Source organism: Pelodiscus sinensis, chromosome 19 (genome assembly GCF_049634645.1).
Source record: "Pelodiscus sinensis isolate JC-2024 chromosome 19, ASM4963464v1, whole genome shotgun sequence".
NCBI classification, from domain to species: Eukaryota; Metazoa; Chordata; order Testudines; family Trionychidae; genus Pelodiscus; species Pelodiscus sinensis.
The window spans coordinates 8,271,074-8,291,408 of record NC_134729.1 but is presented as its reverse complement, the minus strand read 5'-3'; the positions used below and the strand labels follow the sequence as shown (position 1 = coordinate 8,291,408).

Genomic DNA, 20,335 nt, shown 5'->3' with positions numbered 1-20,335 from the left:
CTATTCTTCCTATTGAAGGCAAGCAGAGGCCTGGATCCTGTAATTCCAAAATTAGTGGGCTTTTGCAAGGTTTGGCACCAGGTAAGTAGGGTGAAGAGGCAAAATATATTGGGACTAGTGCCTACTAATGGCTGGCACATGCACAGGGTTGGGAATGTTAGATGCATAGAAATGCATTGCTGAATGCTGCCCCCAGTTCTGTAGGCCACACTACAACAGGAAACTTGATATGGGAGAAAGGGCTCTGGGAAAATGCACCGAATAATCTGAGGTTGGGAAAACTGGCTGCATAGTGAGATTAATATAGAGTTCATTCTATTCAGTTTCTTCAAGAGCAGATTAAGGTCAAAGTCTTGAAGCACACATGTGAGGAAAAAGTATCTGATCTGAATAGAGCATAAGTAGATTACATGGCTGGATGGTGAAATGAGACAAATTTAAATTGGGAATGAAGTTCAATTTCTCAACAAGAAGGAAATTAACAATTGGAATGATTTGCTCAGGGATGGAGTGAATTCTTTGTCTCGTGGAGTCCCTGCTGTAAGGCGGGGCCTCTCTCTGGCAGCTCTGCACCAGCTCAGCCTGGCCCCGTGCAGGGTGACAGCAACACTGCTGCTCAGTGCAGGAATAGTGGGAATGGCTCTGGGTGAAGCTCTCTCTTGTGGTGCTGCAGGAGATCAGGCTGTAGGCTCCTTTGGCCTTGACAGCCACAAATCTCAATTCTCCTTAAAAAAACCAAACCAAACCCTGGGAGTCCCCATAGGAGACACAAGTGGGGCCTGTCTAAGTGGGGTGCTGTGGAAACAGGTCTCTCTGGGGCACTGAGGCCTGGCCATGGAGTGCTGAGTAGGAATGGGGAACCATAGGGCACTGGGGCCTGGCTTGGGAATGCTCTGTGGGAATAGGTCCCTGTGGGATACTGGGCCTGGTGCTCTGCAAGAATGAGACTCCATGGCACAGGTGGGCAATAATTTCTGATGAGATTTTGGTAGTGGTCAGGGACAGCACTTTTCTATGGAGGGGGTGTGGGATCTGGGACAGAAGTTGGGTGCAAAAGGGAACCTGGGGTAGGAAATTAGGGTGCAGAAGAGAGTGTGGGGTCTGTGAGAGAGTTTGGGTGAAGGAGGGGATTGTGACCAGGGGCAGGGAATTGGGTTGCAGGTTCTGGGAGTGTGGATGCAGAAGAAGATGCTGATCTCAGGGAGATGTGTAGGAGTGGGTGCAGTGTCTGGGAGGGAGTTGTGACTTGGGGATGGGAGAGTGCAGAGGATTTGGGTGGTAACCTGGGACAGGGACCTGGGATGCAGCAAGAGTTGGAGTGCTAGAGAAAGGCTGTCTGGGAGATGCTGACCTAGGCAACTCCTAGCCAGCAGCTTTGCAGGTCCTCAAGGTAGGTTCTTTGCCCACTGCAATTCCAGGCTGCTCAAAATGGCTACCGGTTGTACCTCCCTTAATCGGGACTCCCTAATCTGGCAACATCCATGGTCTGGCATGGACCACAGAGCCCAGGAAGAGGGAGGTCTGGAAACAGGGCAGGAGCACTGAAAGGGACACCAGAGAGCGGGGAGTCCAGAGAGTGTGTGTGTGAGGATGGACGGCATGGTGGGGAATTCTGGCCCCAGAAGAGCTCCCTTGCCCCATGGCTGTGGACCTCTGGCCCTGGCTGGGGAGCTCCGACCCCAGTGGCAGCCAGGGAATTCTGGCTCGGGACACGGAGCTCTGGCCATGTCCCTCTGCATGGCCGCAGAGCTCTCTCCTGGCTGGGCAGCCAGGTGGCGGTGGAGCTCTATCCTTGGCGCTCCAGCCCTGGCCGCAGCAGGTCTGGGGAGAGCCCCAGGGAGCTGAGGCAGCAGCAAGGGCAGGCTGGAGCCTTAGCTTGGTGGCAGCACAGGCACAAGGGGAGAGACTGTCTGTGGTCTGGCAAATCCCCTCGTTTGGGAGCAGTCAGGTCCAGGACCAGAGAGGTCCAACCTGTAGTTGCTTCCTCCATGTACCGGAGGGGAGGTTCCAGCAAAGGCAGTATGGGAAGTCCCTCCCTTCCCAAGGGGTGTGTGGTGCCTAGGGGGAATAAGCAGCTGTTTTGAATAATTTGGGCTGCAGCAGGCAGAAAGCCTCTGCACCTGGGAAACTGGGGGTGGGGAGAGGGAGTTATCCCAATCCCCGCTCAGGAAGACCCTGCCAGTGCTACCCAGAGCCCCCCTTCAGTGCTCCCCATTGAACCTCACCCGTTTTCGAGCCCCCATCCCTTTAGAGTTCCCCACCGAAACCGAATCCCAGAGCCCCCCCACCTCTGTATTTCAGAGTTTCCCACCCCACTCTCTGTGCTGCAGGGGTCACCTCATAATCCAGAGCTCCCCCTCTCCCTGGAGCCATGCCTCTTGCGCAGTTTGCCTCGGGCATGACCCGCCGGTCCCGGGAACCCTGGCTCGGGGGGGCTGGACGCGTGATCCTTGCGGGCTCTCGGCGGCGGGGGGCGAATCCGAGTGGCGAGTTCCGGGCAGGAACTACAGCTCCCAGCAGCTCGCGCTGCGGCCGCGGCGGGGGCAGAGCCCGCCCGAGTTTGGGAAGGCATTCCTGGAATGCGCTTCCTGTGGATTCCGGCCCGGCCCAGCCGCGGGATGGCGGGGCAGCGGCGGGCGGATGGCGGCGAGCGGTGCGCGGGCAGCGGGGGCCGCCGGGCAGCGTGAGGGGAGCCGCCATGGCCGAGCCCCTGCTGCGGAGAACCTTCTCCAGGCTGAGGGGCAAGGAGAAGCTCCCCAGGAAGAAGTCTAATGCGAAGGAGCGAGGTACCGCCCGGCTCGCTGAGCCTCGGGGCGGGGGTGCTGGGGCTCGAGAGCGAGCTTGGCAGGGCAGGGATGCGCCGCTCAGAGCAGCGCCCCGCTGTAACTTTCCCGGAGTTGCGCAGCGGGAAGAGCGCGGGGCGGCGAGGCCAGGCCGGGCGCCCCTGGGGAGAGCGGGGGCTCCCGGACAGGGCGAGAGCGCTGGTGGTGAGGACGCTGCTCCGCCCAAGATGTGGCTGTCAGCGAAGGGGAACGCCCGGCCCGGGCTCGGGTCCGGCCCGAGGATGCTCGGGCAGCAAAGCGCTCCGCCCCATCGGCTCGCCAGGGGCAGGGCTTGCAGGGCACCCGGCCATTGGGGGCTCTAGGGGGCGGCGCACGAGCCCCAGCCGTTGCCTCGCTCCGAAAAAAGGTGGCAGAAGGAAGGAAAGAATGGGGGAGACTCTTAAGGACAGGACCGGACCACCCAGCGCCCCTAAAGCCGCCAGGGGCAAGAAGACTAGATCGCTCTGTCCCTCCTGCTTCCCTGGGCAGAGCCAACCTCCTTTCCCCCGCAGACCCAGCCTCTCTCTCCCACTCAGTCCCCGGTCTCAGAGCTCCCCCCCGCTTCCATGCAATCCCCAGGACAGGGCAGATGGGGCAGCCTCTTCCCCAGGCTGGCTGGGTTTAGTTGTGGTGCCTACCCAAACCAAAATACTGTTTGTCTACCGCAGCCTACGCCTAGTCCCTCCCTGCTTGCGACTTTGCACTGGCCTGGGTAGTGCTGGAGTAGGTTTGGCTGGGAACTGTTTTGGGGAAGGGGGAAAGGTCTGGATGTCAGTGCCAACGTGGCTCTGGGAGACAGTGCCTTCTGAGTACAGATTAAGGCTATAGGGTGCTGTGAGGAGGGGTAGTGGAGGGATGAGGAAGAATAGTCAGAACTAGGAGCCAAGGAATAGCATGACCAAATCTTCCCAGAGTGATGCACCACATGAGTGTGGCAAAACCTCTGGGACTCCTGTGAGTTGAGAAGATTGGCAGCTTTTATTAAATAGGGAATTTCTGGCTCTTATGGGAAGGGAGAAAGGCTGGAACCATGATCCCATTGGCCTGAAAACCAGAAGGCAAGGATTCCATTCCTGCACTGGTTGGTTGAGCTATTGCCAACAGTTTGGAGCTCATCTCATGGTTTTGGGGCCAGACTCACTAAGCTCTGAGCCCTGTAATTGGTGATGCTGCAGGGTAAGGAGCCTGCTGTGAATCCAGATGGGATGTTTTTGTGATAGATCCGCTTGAGGGATTATTGTGGGACTCATCCTGATCATTCTGGTGGTTCCTTCTGCTCCTAGATTATGAATGGGATGGAGTAGGGTGCCAGCTTGTGGCAAATTGTGATGATTGGGACTGGTTGGGAGCACTGGTCATGCGAGTGGAAAGCACAAGTCATCTGGAGAGGCAATGACGTAAGAAGTGGCAGAATTTGGACTAGGGATGTTAAATATCAATTAATTCAATAGTCAATTAACCTCATGAATTCTTATTGGTTAGTCAACTATTTTATAGTCTCTGGGCAGCCCCTGTCCCGAAGCAAGGGCTCTGAGCTCCCAGATCCGGCATGACCCAGAACTGAGCCAGGCTGCCTGTCTGCCTGGCTCCTAATACACTTTAAATGCAGAGTTGCAGTGGGAGTAGGTCCAGGGATTGGGACTGAGCTAGGCTGCTGGCCAGCCTGCTAAAAAATTTACTGGCAAGGGGTGGGGGTGGTGGGGAAATGTGTGTAGTCTATAGCATTAACCTATAAGCCCGTGGTCAGTCAATCGCGAGGCCTCGACCAGTCGATCGTGAGGCATCCTGTCTGCCCCGCCCCCATTTCCCTCCTACTCCCAAGAAGCCCCACTACCTACTTCCAGTGACAATGGAGGTAGTGTAGGCTTCCCGGGGATGGCCAGAAGTCCCGCAGCTTAGCGCAACTTCAGGTGATTCCAGAAGTGCACTAGCTGCTCTGCCGGGTGTACTACGGGAGGGAGCATCGGCTCCCTGCACCACACAGGAGGGGTGAGTCAGCCCCGGGGGAGTCGCGCGCGGGGTTTCCCTGTGCCGGGGGGGGAAGGGTCGGCCCTGGGGCAGGCGCGCGAAAGGTTTTCCTGCGCCAGGGGGTCAGCCCCGAGGCAGGCGTGCATGCGTGGGGCTTCCCTGTGCCGGGGGGTCGGCCCCGGGACAGGTGCGCGCGGGGCTTCGCTGCGCCAGGGGGTCAGCCCCGGGGCAGGCGTGCATGCGCGGGGCTTCCCTGTGCTGGGGGGGGTCAGCCCCGGGACAGGCGCATGCGAGGCTTCCCTGCGCCGGGAGGAGGGGGTCGGCCCCCGGGGCAGGCGCGCACGAGATTTTCCTGTGCCGGGGGGGGGGGGTCGGCCTCGGGGAGGGGCATGCGCGCAGGGGGCTCTCCTATGTGGGGTTGGCCCTGGGGCAGGTGTGTGCGCGCGTGGGGCTTCCCTGTGCTGCGGGTGGGTTGGCCCCGGGGCAGGCACGCTCTGGTTTCCCTCTGGGGGCAGAGGATCCTGGGAGGAGGCAGATACAGGGGACTCTCTGCCTCCACTGGCACCCCACTCCCCAGCCACAGAACTCTGTCCCCACTCTCCTAACTCTGTCTCCACTCCTCTGTCCCAAGCCTCAGAACTCTGTCCCCACTCTCCTAACTCTGTCTCCACTCCTCTGTCCCAAGCCACAGAACTCTGTCCCCACTCCCCGAACTCTGTCCCCACTTCCCTGTCCCCAGCCACAGAACTCTGTCCCTATTCCTGTCCCCACTGGCACTCTGTCCCCTGTTGCAGAACCCTGTCCTCTGCCCTCCCAGCACCCTGTTCCCTCTCCCCTGCCCCCAGCCGCAGAACTGTCCCCACAAAAATGTATAATTATAAATGCTTCATTTTAGATTTAAATAGCATGACTAAAAAACAGACCATTTATTTCATAACTATAAACACGTGATTTTAATTTTATACATCGCATAATTTAAAAATAAACTGTTTATCAGAGTGTGTAAGTAAGGGCTGGAGATAGCAAATGATGGACAGGAGGAGAATAGAGAGGGCAGGGCTTCAAGAAAGGGGCAGGGCTTCAAGGAAGGGGTGGGGCGGTAGATCTTCGCTTGTTCGGAGATTTAAAAAGTGATTTTGGGTGTAAAAGTGTTGGAGACCACTGCTATAAGCTTTTGCTTATTGGTTAATCAACTACACTATTGCATCCCTAATTTGGACGTGGCCCAGGTGAATGGGTCAGGGGAGTGGCTGGGTCAGAGACTAGATGATGGACTTGCTTGAGCCCCACCCCCACCCTCATCCAGGACAGGAAAGTTCAGGAGGTGTATTTAAGCCATGGTGAGTTTCAGCTGGTGTCAGTACCCAATCAAACCGATCCAGGAGGGCTGGGAGGGGACTGCAGTTGATGGTACTATTCTAAAAGCCCCTCCCCCAGCCTTGTGGAAGGGATGACTGGACCCATGTCCAACTAATCCCGGGGGACAAATAATGACTAAAGGCTCAGGGGGTGTGGGTCACAGGTTTAAAATGAGGGAACTGGACATGGACACCGAGCAGAGAACCCTGGACAGCACCCGCTGCTCCTCAAACCTATTGAACCCTAACTCTGCCCGGATACATGAAACCAAGGAGGAATGGAAATAGGCCCCACAGTCACAGAGAATCCCCTCGTCCAGCATCCTCCTCCTGGTGTTGTAGATGGCAGCTTTTGCTAAGTCCAGGAGAAGGTTGAAGAGGAGGTCTTGCAACTTTGTGGGGCCACAGATAGGATATGCGTAAATGAAAAGGTGAGGGGAGAAGTGCAGCCAGAACCTCGATAAGAGGTTCTGGAGGAGCCAGAATAGGGGTTGCAACATGGCACATTCTAGATATGCATGCGCCAGGTTTTCCCTCACTCCACAGGAGGGGCAGGTGTCCGGAATAGAGGTGAACCGTGCCAAGTTCATGCACATGCTCACGGCTCTGAGCAGGAGCCACCAACTGATGTCCCTGATGGGCCACAGAACTAGGGTGGAATACACACTGGCCCATCAGGATTCTCCACCCTCCACAGGTCTTAAATAGTTCTGCCACTTAGAGTCTGGGTGGGACACAAGGATGAGGAAATGCAGAGTGTGGAGCATGAGCGTACAGATGTTTTCTTGGTGAGGTTCAGAAGCAGACTGGCTGCAGATCTTGCAGCCGGCTGGGGGTCCAGATATGAGAAGGGGCCCAATAACAATAGACGAAGGGTTTGCAGGAAGGAAGGAGCAGGGTGTCCTCTCTCGCAGGGACTTCTGCAGGAAATCGAGATTGGGCTGCGGCAAGGCAGCCTTCACCTTCTGGAGTAAGTGCAGGAGGGTTCGGGGGGTGAAGAGCCCTATGCACTGATCGAGCACTTGGGGATCCACCCAGTCCCCCCGTCATAGTCCAGGAGGTCTCCAACCTTGGTGGTTTCTGCCAGGATCAGCCTCTAGCGCACCGAGAGAGACTCCACCATCTGCACGCACAAGGCTGGATTGTGGAGCAGGGGCTCTGCGAGGAGGTCTGCTCCCTCGGTGGCCACAACGGACCTTGTCGCTGAGTGCAGTTGATAGTAGGCAAACCTGTGAGTAACCAACAGAGAAAAAAGTCAAAGCAGCTGAGGCCCCCGAGTGATGAAGCTAAGGATGGAGCTTGGAAGACCCCTACCACAAGGGGAGGAGGAGAGAAGGGGGAGCCAGCCGAGCACATAGCCATGCCAGCCTGACAGACGTGACTCAGATAGTCATAGCAGCTGTAGCTGATGGGACTGTGCTGGATCAGGATGTGTCACACAGCAATGGACCCAATGCCACCAGAGGCCCCCACAGTCCATACCCAGAGCTGGCCCCAGACACCTAGGCTTGCAGTTGTGTCACTGGCACTGTAACAAAACCAACCCCTATGGGTTTGGTCCAGCCCAGCTCAATAGTCCACTTCCTCCACTTTTCATTTGGTAGCTCTGTGGCTGAGGCTACCCCAGGGGTTTGAAACTTTGGAGTGAAACTTTGTACTCTGGATCTGAGAGGTCTGGATGGGACAGAGCTCATGCAGGGTGATGTGCTCTTGCTGCTACTGGAAGCACCTGCAGTTCCAGAGCGACACAGTGTTCTGAGGCTCGAAGTGGTAGCAAGAAGCCCCCGCCTCAAGTTTCTTTAAAATTCCAAGGCAGGAATTGTTTATGCTTGAGCCAGCCCTCATCAAGACTCTCAGGATGTGGTAAAGGGGTGAGACCCAGCAAGGGGCCTCTGACAAGAGTCATTGATGACCATCCCTGAGTGGTTTCCTGCAGTCAGAGCCGGTGCAGGTGCTAGTTCCTGGTGGGTTTGTGATGGAGAACAGCCTGTAGTCCATCTGGGGATCTTGGCTTATGTGATGCAACAGGAACAGGGGGAAAGGGCCATCCTGTGTCTCAGCACACTTAGCACAGATGAGGAGGTGCTCACCAGTGACTGCCTCCCTCCCACAGATTGCTCTGTATACCAAGTGTTTCTCTCCAGATTTGCTTCCAGGAGAGTCAGGGCAGAGGACGTGGGCAAGCCTGGAGAACAGCAGGGGTGAATTGATGACCATGTCCAGCCAGAAAGGAAGCGGACAAAGGGCTGTGGGTGAGGGAGGGAAGATTGGACTGGGTGCTAGCAAGCAGGGGTATAATGCTGCAGAGGAGGTGGCTCTTGAATCTGGACAGATGGAATTGGATTAGCAGTGGAAGTGGCTCGGGATCACTGCTGTGAGAGGGAGGCTGGCTGGCTTTGGGGATGAAGTGCTGGTTTGGGACGCTGGGGATCTACGTATGTATGGGAGGTGGAGAGATTCTGCTGCTGGCAGATTTGGGGCAATGGTGCAGTGGGATCAGGAGGCAGGGTTGCCTCAGGGTACATCAGGGTGCCCAGCTTGATCCTGGAGTTGTGCTGTTCTCTGTATCCAATTGCCATCAACCAATGAGTGAGAGATTCAGTGCTATTTCCCATGCTGGTACTCCCATGGATTCTTTTCTCCAGTTGGCTCTTGGTCTTTATGCTTCTGCTGGGCCAGCAGCATGTCTCCTTGAAGATGCAATGGCTCCAGCCCTGCATGTCCTCCTCACTGTGCAGCCCAGCACTTGTCTGTCATGCCCCACCTGTACCCCTACCCAAATCCAGCAGCTTCAGGTCCAGGAAATCAGGGGATTGAACCCTGGCTGGCATGGGTCAGCCCCCCTGCGAAATCCATGTGAATGTGGCCCACATACTGTCCCTTTGATAGAGACTGGGCCTCAGAAATCTGGGGAAATCTCCCAACTTTCACATGGATTTTGGCACCCACATCAGCCCTTTAGCTCAGCATGAACATATGTGTGGGGGAGGGGAGGTGGGTGTGCACATCCTGGGGGGAGCAAGGAGTAGGGAGGATATAAGTGGCAGCAGGATGTGTTTATGGGGTCAGAGTGGTGCATGTGTGTGGGAGGGTAGGGTAGCGAGGGTTGTGAGGAGAACAAGAAGTGGAGATGTAGGGGGCAATAGGGTGTGTGTGTAGGATGAGCAAGGAGCATGCACAGTGTGAGGGGGTCAGGTGGTGTGTATTGGAAAGGGAAATAAAGAGGTATCTACATGGGGAGTGAGGCATTGGGAAGATATCAGGGGGCACTAGAGTCTTTGTGTTAGGGGAGTGGGGAGCAGGGTGTGTACAGGGAAGAAGGAAGAGGAGCAAGGTGTGCGCCAGGGAAAGGGATCAGGAGATATATGGGGGAGCAGGGTGTGTGTACAGGGAGCGAGGAACAAGGTGTATGGGACTGGAATGGGGAACATTGGCATGTGCAGGGGTTAGGGCTATGTCTAGGTGGGATGCGGGACCCAGGCAACTGCCCAGATGCAGGGCCTGGGACAACCACGCTCCCTGCCACAGGCTCTGCCCCCACCCCACCTCTTCTCTTCTCCACTCCCCCCCCCAACCACCTCTTCTCTAAGCCCTGCTCCTGCTGTGCCCCCGCTGTGCCCCTTTCCATCCCTGCTGTATTCCCTTGCCCCCTCCCCGTGAGGTGCAAACCAGGAGATTACCAGAGGCCTGACACCAGGTGGCAGCAGGAGTCCCTCACACCACGGTGGCAGGAGCCCAGCAGCCTGCTTCACCCCACCCTGCCCTGCTGCCCTCTCCTGTCCTCCTGCACTTGGCATCTCCACTTCCTGCTGCCTCAGAGAAGCTGAGCACAGCGGGTTGGGGGAGTGCAGCAGGATGGAGCCTTGCTGCCGCCCTCCACCAGGCCTCCAGGTAATCTCCTGGGTCCGATCCATAGGATAGTTGAGGTGTGTATGTGAGAAGAGTGGGATGTAGGGAAGGGATGTTAAAAAGTGGTTACATATTTACACGGAGGGAGAGAGGCAGCTCCATGCGAGCTAAGTTGGCTCCCTGCGAGCATCGGCTCTCATGGAGCCGCCAACTCCTCTCCCCAGCTCTGCTGCCTCCGTACTAGAGACAGCAGTGTGGGGTTGGGGGAGGAGATTGTACCTGCGGGGAGCCTGGTTAAAAGCCAGCTCCTACTGAGTACTGGCTCCCGCCTGCCCCCTTCCCCCAGCTCTTCTGCCTCTGATACAGAGGAAGCAACAAGTAGGAGGGGGCAGGTGGCTCCCCGTGAGCCTGACTCCCTGCAAGCCTTTTCCTCCTCCCCCCGCTGCCTCTGGTATAGAGGCAGCGGGCAGGGGGGCCTTGCATGTACCTTTTTAATGATTACACTATCATATGCATAGGGGAGAGCACGTTGCCTGTGAGGGGCAATGGGGTGTGAGTGGGAAGAATGGAGTGCACAGGGGAGAGCACAGTGTGTGGTGGGGAGTAGAATGCATGTGAGAAGTGGGGATAATGTGAGTGGGGATTGGGGTGCACGGGGAGGAGCAGAGTGAGTATGAAGAGTGGGGGATAAGGTGCTTGTGGTGGGGGAGCAGAGGTTTGTGGGAGGGAGTGAGGAGAGGGGAGAAGATGAGAGGCAATGAGGTATGGGGGGAAGGAGTGGGGTATGATTGTAGGGAGGGAGGCGAGTGGGATTTATATGCAGAGGACTTAGCCCCTTCTGCAGTGCTAGGTTTGGTGTGCCCATGTGGTGCAGGTCTATGGGCTTGTGCTGTAGTAGGCAGGTGCTGTACACAGGGGGTGGGCTCTGTCCCATAAAGGGCCCTGTGTCCCTGCACTGTGGGGCTGGGCCAAGCCAGGCTGGGAAGAGAGAGAGCTGTTCTGACAGCCAGGCAGTAAACAACAGGAAATCCAAATTGGCAGGGGCTGTGAGCAGCTGTATGTGTTGGGAGCTCTCCACCCATCCAGCCAGTGCTCCCACAATGGCACCTCTGTTAGCGCTGCACATGCTGAGGCAGTCAGGCCCTGGCGGCCGAGGGCCAGTGCTGAGGTGGTGGCAAGGCACTGGGGGGAGGATTTACTCTGAAAGGGTGGGAAATAGCCCTCCTCTGAGCAGGGATTGCGGATGGCCCATCCCTCTCCCCAGCAATGCAGCAGCCTCAGTAGGGAGTGTCCAGAACAGCCTCCCCCCTCATGTAAGAAGAGCCATACCGGGTCGGATTAGTGGCTCTTCCAGCCTGGTGGCTTGTCTGCTGACAGCTTCCAATGCAGGTGCTTCAGAGGGAATGAACACAACTTAGCAATTATCAAGTGATTCACCTCCTATTACCCTGTCCCAGTTTCTTGCAAACAGAGGCCAGGGATTCAGGACAGGGGGTTTCATCCCTGTTCATCTAACAACCATCTTGATGGACCTGTACTGCATGAACTTAGCTCATTCTTTCTTGAACCCAGGTATACGTCTAGTTTTCACAAAAACCCATGCCAGTGAGTTCCACAGGTTGACTGTGCATGGTGTGAAGAGGTACTTCTTTATGTTAGCTTTAATTTCATTTTGGATGACCCCTGTACTTCTGTGATGTGAAGGGGTTGATAATATGCCCTTACTCATCTTCTCCTCGGCAGTCATTATTTTGTAGACTTTTGTATCCCCTGTCGGTCATCTTTTTTCTAAGCTGAATAGTCCTAGTTTTTTTTTAAACTCTCTTCTTCATATCCCTGATCACTGTGTTTTTCATAGATTCTAAGGCTAGACATAACAAGTGTGATCATCTAGCCTCACCTTCTGTATAACATAGACCAGAGAACTTCACCAGAACAATTCCTAAAGCAGAGTTTTTTAGAAAAACATCCCGTCTGATTTAAAAATGGTCAGTGATGGAGAGTCCACCTAGAAGCGTGGTAAAATGTTCTAATGGTTAATAACTCTCCCTGTTATAAATCAACACCCCTTTTTGCAGTCTGAATTTGTCTAACTTGGATCACTTCAGACCTTTCTCTGCTAATTGAAGACCCCGTTATTGAACATTTCTTTCCCACGTAGCTGCTGTGATCAAGTCACCCCTTCATCTTCTTTGTTAAGATAATTATATTGAGTTCCCTGAGTCTGTAACTATTAGGCATATTTTGTAATCATGCTCAGGGTTCCTTGGACCCTCTCTAAGGGTAGGTCTACACAGCAAATAACAGCCATTATTTCAAAATAATTTTCCCAGCATCTACACAAGCCAACCGCTATTTCAAAATTAAATCGAAATAGTGAAGGGCTTATTTCAAAATTGGTAAACTTCATTCCACGAGGAATAACACCAATTTCGAAATTGCTATTTCAAAATAAGTGCTGTGTAGACACTTATTTCAAAATAGAGGGTCTCCAGCCCTTCCCAGGGTGCCCTGCTGGCCACTCTGGCCTCAACCAAGAACACTCCTCTCCCTCCCCCCTCCCTGGAGCCCTTAAAGGGGTAGACTCTGGCCACAGTGCCTGTGCCAACTCTAACCCTGCCAGCCCAGAGCCAGCAGTCACTGCCCCGACCCAGTGGCCCCAAAACATGAGCCAGCAAGTCACTGGCAGCCAGTCCTCCACCGCTCCCCAGGAGCAGTCTGCCAGCTCCCAGGAATCTGCCAGGGCCCAGAGAAGGCCGTGCCTTCCTGGTCCAGGGTAGAGATCATGGACATTATTCAGGTTTGGGGGGATGCCCCCAATGTCCATGATCTCTGCACTAGATGGAGGAATGCGACCATCTATGGCAGGATAGCTACCAGCCCGGCCACCAAAGGCCACATGGGAACACAGGAGCAGGTTCGCATGAAAATCAAGGAGCTGCAGCAGGCGTTTGCCAAGGCCACAGGGGCAGACACCTGCCCCTATTTTGATGCCCTGGACCGCATCCTGGGGGGCGGGATGGTCCGTGCCCCCCCAGGTGGTTGTCAACCCTGGGGCAGAAGGCCCTGACCAGGACATGGAAGAGGAGGAGGGCCAGGAGCTGCAGGAGAGCGGAGGATCCCCGAGCTGTCCCAGCAGGCCTGTCGCTGGTGTCATCTGAGGCCAGGGAGGCATCAACATGTGAGTGCCGTCATTGTCCCCTTATGCGGGATGGGAGGGGGGCGGAATGGACGGAAACCAGGGACTGGCATGTGGGCCTTGCTGTCCACGGATCACGCAGCAACCTGTGCATGCGTGAGCATGTGCCGTGCCACCCTGGGCATGTGGCCCCAGTTGGCTGCCACACAGGGGCCTTACCCTGTTAGCCACTCACATGTATGTATGAAGAGGCATGACAGTCTCCTGACTCCAGGGTGGGGCACAGCAGGACACCCTCCCTCCACAAGGCCATTCTACATAGAGGCAGGAGACATCTCCTCCCCACACACACTATATACAGCACAGGGGCATGGGTGTGGTCTTGAGGTAGCTCCCACTCCCGGGGATAGTAGGACATTCCAAACATGGCCTCTGTGCAAGCACATCGGCTTTGATGGTGCAGGGCACGGTCATCCTCGCCTTGCAGAGCGGGGCTGGGCTTCACCCACTGTGTCCCCAGAGATAACTAACCACTTCTCTTGTTTCTCCACAGCCGCACCAGCTGCGCGTGCAGGGCGCACTACCCCACCCGGGACATCCTCCCACACCTGAGGGACCACCTGTGCAGTGGAGGGGTACCAACAGCAGCACCTGGGGGCATTGTGAGCTCTGTACCGCAGCCTCCAGCACTGGATGCAAGAAGACCTGCAGCTCTGGCGGGAGCAGCTTGCCCAGGGTTGTGCCATCTGCCAACAACTGCAGACCCTGGTGCAGAGCGTGCTGCCTCCTGCCACTCCAGTGCCTGCTGCCTCCCCAGCTACTGCGCCTCCCCAGCTACTGCTCCTCCTCTCGCTCCTTCTCCCCCTCCATCCCCTCCTCACCTTCCACCCCTCCCGGGACACCAAGGTCCCTGCACCCACGGTGCTGCGAGACAGTTGGTCCGGCGAGACCCCCAACCCTGAGCCTCCCCTCCCCTTTTTCCCCCTTCCAGCTCCCTCCTCCCAGGTTTCCCCCTCCCCTCTCCCACCCCGTGTCCTCCCTTCTCCCGCCTCCTTTCCCCAGTCTCACCAGAGTTCCATCCCCCCCGCACCCAGTTTTGTTAAATAAGGAGAGTTTGTGTTCAGGAAAATATGTGTATTTTATTTGACATCGAGAAAGGGGGTTTGGGAGGAGTAAGTGGAAGGACGTGAGGGAGGAATGAGGCACAAGCCCCCAGTGGGGCACACCAAGGGAGGCTCTAAGTGCTCCTCAGGGTGGAAGCTCTCCCGCAGGGCTTCCTGGATACTGACAGCCCCCTGATGGACCTCCCAGATGATAGCCTGCAGAAAGTGCAGCCAGGCTCGCAGCAGCACGTCCACGAGAAGCACCAGAATATCCAGGGGCAGCTTTGGTTCCATGTTGCAAAGAGCTGTGGTGTCCCGAGTGAGGACAACCAGAGCACGCAGAGACAAAATGCCTTGCTGTCCCTCATTGAGATAGGCAAGCAAGCAGGGAAAGCTGAGAACTGGCTGTCTGGAGATGGGAACCCTTTAAGAACAGGCCTCAGATAGCCTCAGGCAGCAGCCACACAAAGTAACTCCTGACCTGATGCCCTTCCGTAACTGTTTCTGGCCGGCCTTAAATGCGATTCAGCATCCACTCAGTGTGGATGCGCTATTTCAAAATAGCCAAATGCTATTTCAAAATGCATTTTGTGTGTAGATGTGTTATTTCGAAATATCTTATTTCGAAATAACTATTTCAAAATTAGATATTTTGAAATAGCGCTGTAGTGTAGATGTACCCTAATTTATCAACATCCTTCTTGAATTGTGGGCTGAATACAGAGTTCCAGCAGTGGTCACACCAGTGCCAAATACAGAGGTAAACTAACCTCTCTGCTCCTGCATGAGATTCCCTGGTTTATGAATCCCAGGATCAGTTTAGCTCTTTGGGCTATACTATGACCTTGGGAACACCTGTGTTCAGCTGATTATCCACCATGACCCTCAATTCTTTTTCTGTCACTGCTTTTCAGGATCGAGCCCTCCCATCCTATGAGTTCTTGTTCTCAGATATATTAAAACACATATTGTTTGCTTGTAGTCAGTTTACTAAGTAGCCTGAATCCATGAACTGTCCTTTTCATTTCTTACAACTCCCCCAAATGTATGTCATCAGTTGCCCTTCTTTGTATGTTTTCCAATTCTAATATGTATTTTTGAATTGTGAGATGGAACCAGATGCAGTATTCAAGATGTGGGTGTAGTATCAACATATCCAGTGTCATTATGGTATTTACCGTCTTATTTATCCTTTTCCTAATGGTTCCTAACAATCTGTTCTACTTTTTTGACTGCTGCTGCATATTGAACAGATGTTTTCAGAGAACTAGCCACAATGACTCAAGATTTTCTCTTGAGCAGTAACAGCTACCGTATATTCCGGCGTACAAGACGACCTCTGAAGTTAAAAAACATCCCCCCAAAATCGGGGGTCGTCTTGTACGCCGGATGCCCCGCCCGCCGGAGCCCCTCCGCGGCTTTGAAAGCCTCGGGGGAAGCCGGCGGCGGGGCATCCCAGGCGCGCATGGGCTGCCCCCCCTCTGGAGCCCCTCCGCGGCTTTGAAAGCCTCGGGGGAAACCGGCAGGGGGGCATCCCAGGCGCGCATGGGCTGCCCCCCCTCTGGAGCCCCTCCGCGGCTTTGAAAGCCTCGGGGGAAACCGGCAGGGGGGCATCCCAGGCGCGCATGGGCTGCCCCCCCTCTGGAGCCCCTCCGCGGCGCGGAGGGGCTCCGGAGGGGGGGCAGCCCATGCGCGCCTGGGATGCCCCGCCGCCGGCTTCCCCCGAGGCTTTCAAAGCCGCGGAGGGGCTCCGGCGGGCGGGCAGCCCATGCGCGCCTGGGATGCCCCCCCGCCGGCTTCCCCCGAGGCTTTCAAAGCCGCGGAGGGGCTCCGGCGGGCGGGCAGCCCATGCGCGCCTGGGATGCCCCCCCGCCGGCTTCCCCCGAGGCTTTCAAAGCCGCGGAGGGGCTCCGGCGGGCGGGCAGCCCATGCGCGCCTGGGATGCCCCCCCACCGGCTTCCCCCGAGGCTTTCAAAGCCGCGGAGGGGCTCCGGCGGGCGGGCAGCCCATGCGCGCCTGGGATGCCCCCCCGCCGGCTTCCCCCGAGGCTTTCAAAGCCGCGGAGGGGCTCCGGCGGGGGCGGAGCCTATGCGCGCCTGGGATGCCCCCCCGCCGGCTTCCCCCGAGGCTTTCAAAGCCGCGGAGGGGCTCCGGCGGGAAGGGGGGGGGGGAGCCCAGGCGCTCCTGGCGGCTTTGCTCCCGGTGCCTCTGGTCTGCTGGGGACCATCTCCAGCAGACCAGGGACACCGGGAGCAAAGGAGGCGGAGGGGCGCTGGGGTATAAGATGAAACCCTATCTTTTAATTAAAGATAGGGTCGTCTTATACGCCCAGTCGCCCTATACGCCGGAAAATACGGTAATTCATACACTGTTACTTGCAGTAATATATGGCCACACATCTCCATCCCCTCGGTCCAGGGTGGATAAAAATTGACAATTGAAAAAAATTAAAAATTAGATTTTTATTTAAATAATATTTTTATTTAAATTGGATTTTATTGATTTTTGTTGATTGTTTTGAACAATTTATTAAGTATTGGCCTATTTTCTTAAAATTTGATGACAAAAACTGTGATTAAATAGAAGTATCATATCCAAAGTATCTAACATTGGACTAAGGAACAATGTAGATGTATCCTGAAACCATAGCCTTAAACAAACTTCTGAGAAATTGCTGCTGCCTTGCTGATGCTGTCAAAATTTAGAAGATACTTCAAGAGACATAGAGGAAAGAAATACCAGTAAAGAAGCAAATGGATCAAACACTAACTTCACCTCATTTTCTTGTAAACATTCTTAACCCCAGATATAAAGGTAGAAGCCTAACTTCTGAAGATGCTGCTGCTGCCATGGCAAGGGCATCTCAAAATCACTCCTCAGTTATGTCAGCCATAACAAATTTCAGGGCTGGAGTGAAATTATATGATCAGTAAATAGTTACTGATGATGTTTTGAACAAAGTCACTCCCCTGAATTGGTGGAAAGCATTAGGCAAGCACCTTGAAACAGAGTTCCTTCAGTTGCTAAGTCAACTTTTCACAGCAGTAATTTTCTCTGCAGGCACAGAGAGAATATTGTAATTGTTTGATATTATTCACACAAATCTAAGAAAGTTTGGGAGTTGAAAAATCAGAAAAAACTCATATTTCTGTTTCAATCTATGAATCAAAATGACAGTGGGAGTGGGGATGATGAGAACTAGTTGTAGACATTTTAAAGACATTGTACATTTAGTATTCTGAGGACTTGTCTGTCAGAGTTAAAAAAAAAAGACTGTAAGGACAGCCATCAGCCAGCAACTAAAGAGACTGCTGCAGTTGCAAATGTGAAACATTTATGTAACATTTAAGATTTAGTCCCAGAAGGGTAGCCATGTTAGTCTGCATCTGCAAAAACAAGGAGTCTTGTGGCACCTTAAAGTATGTCTAGACTACAGCTCTGCCATGTCCAAGGAACGCTTTCACTTTTCCGAAAAAAAAATGTTGGAAAAGCGGACACATTTTGTTGGCATCCCTGTAAACCTCATTTCACAAGGGAGAAGAGATGTTCTGAAAGAGGGTTTTTTTTCCCAATATTTGATCCCGTGTAGATGGGCCAAATGTTGGAAAAGCCTCTTTTGGAAGAAAAGCGGAAAAAGATACGCAAATTATAGTTTGCAATTTGTGTATCTTTTTCCAACTTTTCTTTGTAGTGTAGAGACTAACAGATGTATTAGGGCATAAGCTTTCGTGCATAATACCCACTTCATCAGATGAATTGGAGTGGAATTTACAGAGGCAGGGGTATATATAAGGACAACAAAAGGAAGAGGGTATTTGTGTAAATGAAGCTAAGATTTCGTTTAATGTAATAGAAGTGCTATGTGATTTAGTTCTTGCCATTCCTAATGTACTAGTGCTGCATCTGCAGTTTGACACATATAATGAGTATTATGTACTGTTTCCTAAACTGATAAAAATCAAGTTATCTAAAAATACCACACAAAGGATATCCTCATAGATGTTGTAAAATGCTATACTGAGCTGTAAATTAACATGTTTTAGTGCTCAGATTTGCACCGTTGTTTAAGACAGTGGTTCCCAACCTTTTTTATATGGGGGCATGGCAAACCCATTCACAAACTTTTGGAGGACCAGCATCATTTTATTTGCTTATTTGCATTTTCATCATGCAGATAATATATATGCAGATCTACAAATAAAATGTTACCAGTCCACCAAAAGCCGCAGTGTCAGCACCTCCCACCCCTCTACTACCCACAGTGCCAGCCACTGATCCCAGAATTCCTGCACCTCCCCCCGTGACAGCCTCCTGCCCTCAGAGCCCCACAGTGCCAGCCTTAGAATTCCACCACCACCAGACCCCCAGTGCCAGTCTCCTGTTTCTAGAGCCCCATTGCTTCCAACCCCCCGAGCTTCCTCACAAGTCCCAGCCCCCAATATTAGCCCATCCCCAGAGCCCGCTCCCCTACCTCTTTGAGCCCCCCACCTCCAGAGCCCCCCAGCACTATCCCACTTCTGGAGCCCCCAGTGCCTGCCCCATCCCCCTCATCTAGCCCTGCGCTGCCTCCCAGCCACCAGCTAAGCACTGCTGCCTGGTTTGCGGCTGCTCAAAGACTGCCATGCAATGCTCCACATGGCCCTCCCATTGTGCAGCAAACTGCTCTTCCCCTCTCTGCCCTGCCAGGCCTAGTGACAGCCCAGACCCCAACACACACATAGACTCAGTGGTGTCTGCGGCGCAGGTGACAGGGACAGGTGTATGTTTCTGGTGGCTCGAGAGTTCCTCCCCAGGCAGTTAACATTTGGGGTCTTGAGGCACAGGGTTACTCAGCCCATGTGCATCTCGGGCTCACGGCACCTACCTGACAGCTGGGCGATACTAGCCCCCCTGCCACCCAGTGGTTTGAGTCAAGGAGCCCTGCTCCCCCACACAACTCCAACCAGCGCTGCTGGCTGTGGCACCCTGCGATGTTAGGAAGCAGCCAGACACATGATGCAGGCCAGAGCTGGCAGGGGAGATCCCTCAGGGGAAGCCAGAGAAGGGGGAGGGGGGGAAGCCGGGCCCTCCAGAGAAATCTGGAGACACCCAGAAATCGCAGACACCCAGTTTGGCTCCCCGGGGCCTCTACCCTGATCCTCTTCAGTAATCCCAATAAAGGCTGGGACACTTGTGGCTGTGAAGGCTCCGCTCCTTAGTCCCAACCACACTGCCTGCAACGGAACAGGCATAGGACAGCAGCCTGCCATGCAGCTGCTGCTGGAGCTAGAACTGTGGCTGTGGTGAGGCTGCCCCAGCAGGGACAGCCTTACTGCAGCCTGGCTCCAGCTGTGGCACATGGGGCAGTCTACAGTGCCACTCACTGTGGGAGAAGAATTTTTAGTGCACACACAGGCATGGAGCTTCCCAGCCGGTAGGACTCATTAGCAGCTGGGGGCATGGACAGGTGGTTGGCAGCTGCTGGTTTAAGAAATATGTGAAGAAATATCAGTGGGATATCATTTAAATCAATGATTTTTTAAGTGATTTAAATTGGTTTAAATCACCTTGATTTAAATCAATCTACCCTGCCTGGGTCACACCCTGTCTTGACTAATTTTGGGCTTGTAGCTTATTATAGCTTATTATTGCTTGTTACACTTTTTTCTTTGTTGATTGTCTCCCAGCAAGCAGGGGCAAAGGAGGGCAAGCAGGGAACATGGGGGGGAGTTCAGAGGTACATGGCATGCCTACTTCTGTCCCAGATTGCACACTGGCAGGATTTAGTAGGGATCTTTTGGGGACTGGCTTGTTTTGGCCTCGTTTTGAAATGTCATTAGCTTGATTTTTGTGAAAGTCAGGGTGCTTATTTACAACATGAGAGTCAATGTCAAGTAAACCTGAAACAAGCCAGAGGTTTTGGTAAGGCCAGATCTCCTCCTTTACAACCCATGGCAGCCCCAGTCCACATGGCCATAGTCCTGAATCCTGACCCCCACCCCATGCTTGCTCCCACTACCAACCACATGAGGCAAAACAACACATGTCCAACCATGTCCAGTCATCCCACAAAACTATCAGCCTGCATGGCATACCCCAGGGGTGGGCAAGAGGGCC

At 54.3% G+C, this 20,335-nt stretch overlaps 2 protein-coding genes across 3 annotated transcripts in view; one reads left to right on the top strand and one right to left on the bottom strand.

Annotated features, from left to right (window-relative positions):
• Positions 1-2,481, bottom strand: part of MCOLN1 (mucolipin TRP cation channel 1) — a 93,906-nt gene extending 91,425 nt beyond the window's left edge. The window contains exon 1 of the mRNA XM_075902115.1: positions 2,338-2,481. The gene's annotated coding sequence lies outside the window, so the exon portion shown is untranslated. The remainder of the gene's footprint in view (positions 1-2,337) is intronic.
• Positions 2,482-2,569: 88 nt separating this feature from the next.
• Positions 2,570-20,335, top strand: part of SYDE1 (synapse defective Rho GTPase activating protein 1) — a 33,845-nt gene continuing 16,079 nt past the window's right edge. Inside the window, exon 1 of one of the 2 annotated variants that reach the window (XM_075902112.1) lies at positions 2,570-2,786. In XM_075902112.1, the coding sequence (XP_075758227.1) occupies positions 2,699-2,786 (88 nt within the window). In that variant the 5' untranslated portion in view covers positions 2,570-2,698. The remainder of the gene's footprint in view (positions 2,787-20,335) is intronic. The other variant, XM_075902113.1, reaches the window with a different exon arrangement.